We start from the raw sequence: 2,039 nt of genomic DNA on the forward strand, positions 1-2,039 counted from the left end.
ACAAGGACGCCTCTTTCTATAAGCGACCCTCAAAATCTGTGCATACAACAAAACACATGTATGATGATTTATCAGAAAATTACTTTTGTTTGAAGAAACTTAAATCAGCTGGTGCTTGATAACTATTGAAGTTATTAAACACCCCTGAATTCGGTAATGATGCGATATGGATATCACGTTTTAATTTTAACTCAATACATTGGAATGCTCTAAAGGTCTATGAACTTTAACATCTTGTTGGTAAAATTAACTTAAAAATGAAATACATCCTAACTACTTTCTAAATGTTTGTTACAGAACTTATGGTGAACAATTCACCCGCGCATATGTTTAATCAGATTTTGTCACTGGATCAAGTGAAAATAATAAACTTCTCCTTTGTTTTTATGCATCAAGTTAAATGTAAAAACTGTTTGTTACTTGGATGATGAATATCTTCACTTTATGATAGGAAAGTACGGACAGCGCCTTTGACCGCTCCTCTACATATGGGGCACTTGCACAGAGAAGGCACACATTCTTTGCACACAACTAGGTGACCACAGGGGATGAAGACAATGTTCACTTCCTTATCCATGCAAACTTTGCATGTGCGCTCCTCTTGAAGTCTTCTTAACTGTTCCTCCATAGGCAAGTCTGAAAGATCTTGACTCGGTGATGCAGCTTCATTGGTCTGGGCCATCAGTTCTCTCAGCAGGCAGACATCATTCTTCTTGATCCAGTTGCGGAAGACCTCTGCTGCTGCATTTCCTTTCGACAGGACTAACTCAATGAGCTGCCCTGTCTGCTGCTTGACTGTAGTGCAGTTACGAATAATGGCATACTCTTTCTGTGAGATGACGTTCTCCTCTAGAAGATGGTCCATTAAGCTCTGCACACTTTTTAGCTGCTGTGACATGGCAAGATGATGTTTCTTAAGAAAAGTAAGAAACTTACTTTCTCGCTCCTCCTCTCTCTTCTCATCTTCTGCACTTAGTAAATCAGACATCAACTCTTGAACGGTTTTGTAATTTTCTCCACTTGCGATAATTTTGCTCTGAACGGTTTGCTTCACCAGGCCACGCTCAAATCCCATCTCTAAAGCAGACTTCACCACAGGATTGTTCATCATCACTGCATCTTCTGAACGGTCTTCTCCAGGACCCAGGTGTACAACAGGTGGATCAACAAATTCTCTCGAGTCGCTGTCTCCATTAGTCAATAGCTGTTCAAATAGTCTTGGAAATCTTGCTTGAATCTGATGAACAAACTCTTGGCCCTTTTCTTGCAACAGGTATTCACATCTTGGAAACCACTTAGCATGTTCTTCCCATGGATCATCACCAGACTCCCAACATCTGAGTCCACCATCACAACAAAAGCACTTCACGTCATCATTACGACCAACATAGTAAAAACCAGCCTTAGCCAATTGGTCTGGTCGAACAGTTATTCTTGAGGGCCAGTAGACAAATGTGAGTGACCTTTCCTCACACTGTTTCATTGCCGATCCATTGGAAAGGCCGCCACCAGATAAAGGTACATTATCTGCACGGTCACCTCGAACGAAGCGGCAGTTGGGGTAATGCCTCTGGTGCTCTGATACTGCACGATCTCCCGGTTCCCAGTTGCTAAGCTGGCCTCCACAACTGAAGCAAGCCACTCTGTCGCCCTGGCCAAGGTAGTAGAAACCACTTTTGGCAAGCTCGGCTGGAGTTACTGTAGCAAGAGTCCAATTCTGAAAGGTGTCAAGGCGTTTCTGTTCCCGACGCATGACAGGATTGTGGCAAGCCGGAGGTCGCTGGTGAGACATATTCAGGTTTAACCCTCTGAGGTCAACAAACGCGCGGGCGTGTTTTGCTGGATTTTCTCCACATTGTAGCACTATAAACTTAAATTACTCCGTCATTTATGGTCATACAGAAAAAAGAAATATAAAAAAAGAATCTGTGATATTTCTACTTTTGTATGTGTCCACTTACAATCAAATCAAAACATTGTGCTTTTGTAAAATAAAGAAAATAAACAGGGTGTGCGTTCTGCCTCTCCGTCGCGGTGAA

General features: G+C 42.3%; 1 protein-coding gene across 1 annotated transcript; it reads right to left on the reverse strand.

Moving 5' to 3' along the window:
* Positions 1-442: 442 nt before the first annotated feature.
* On the reverse strand, positions 443-1,792 carry LOC311073836 (baculoviral IAP repeat-containing protein 2-like; the record flags this gene model as incomplete). The annotated part of the gene is made up of 1 exon (XM_084099850.1): positions 443-1,792. One exon carries the CDS (start codon positions 1,790-1,792, stop codon positions 443-445), a length of 1,350 nt encoding a protein of 449 aa, XP_083955976.1.
* Positions 1,793-2,039: the final 247 nt, after the last annotated feature.

Source organism: Abramis brama (assembly GCF_963993115.1).
Source record: "Abramis brama genome assembly, chromosome: 22".
Taxonomy (NCBI): domain Eukaryota; kingdom Metazoa; phylum Chordata; class Actinopteri; order Cypriniformes; family Leuciscidae; genus Abramis; species Abramis brama.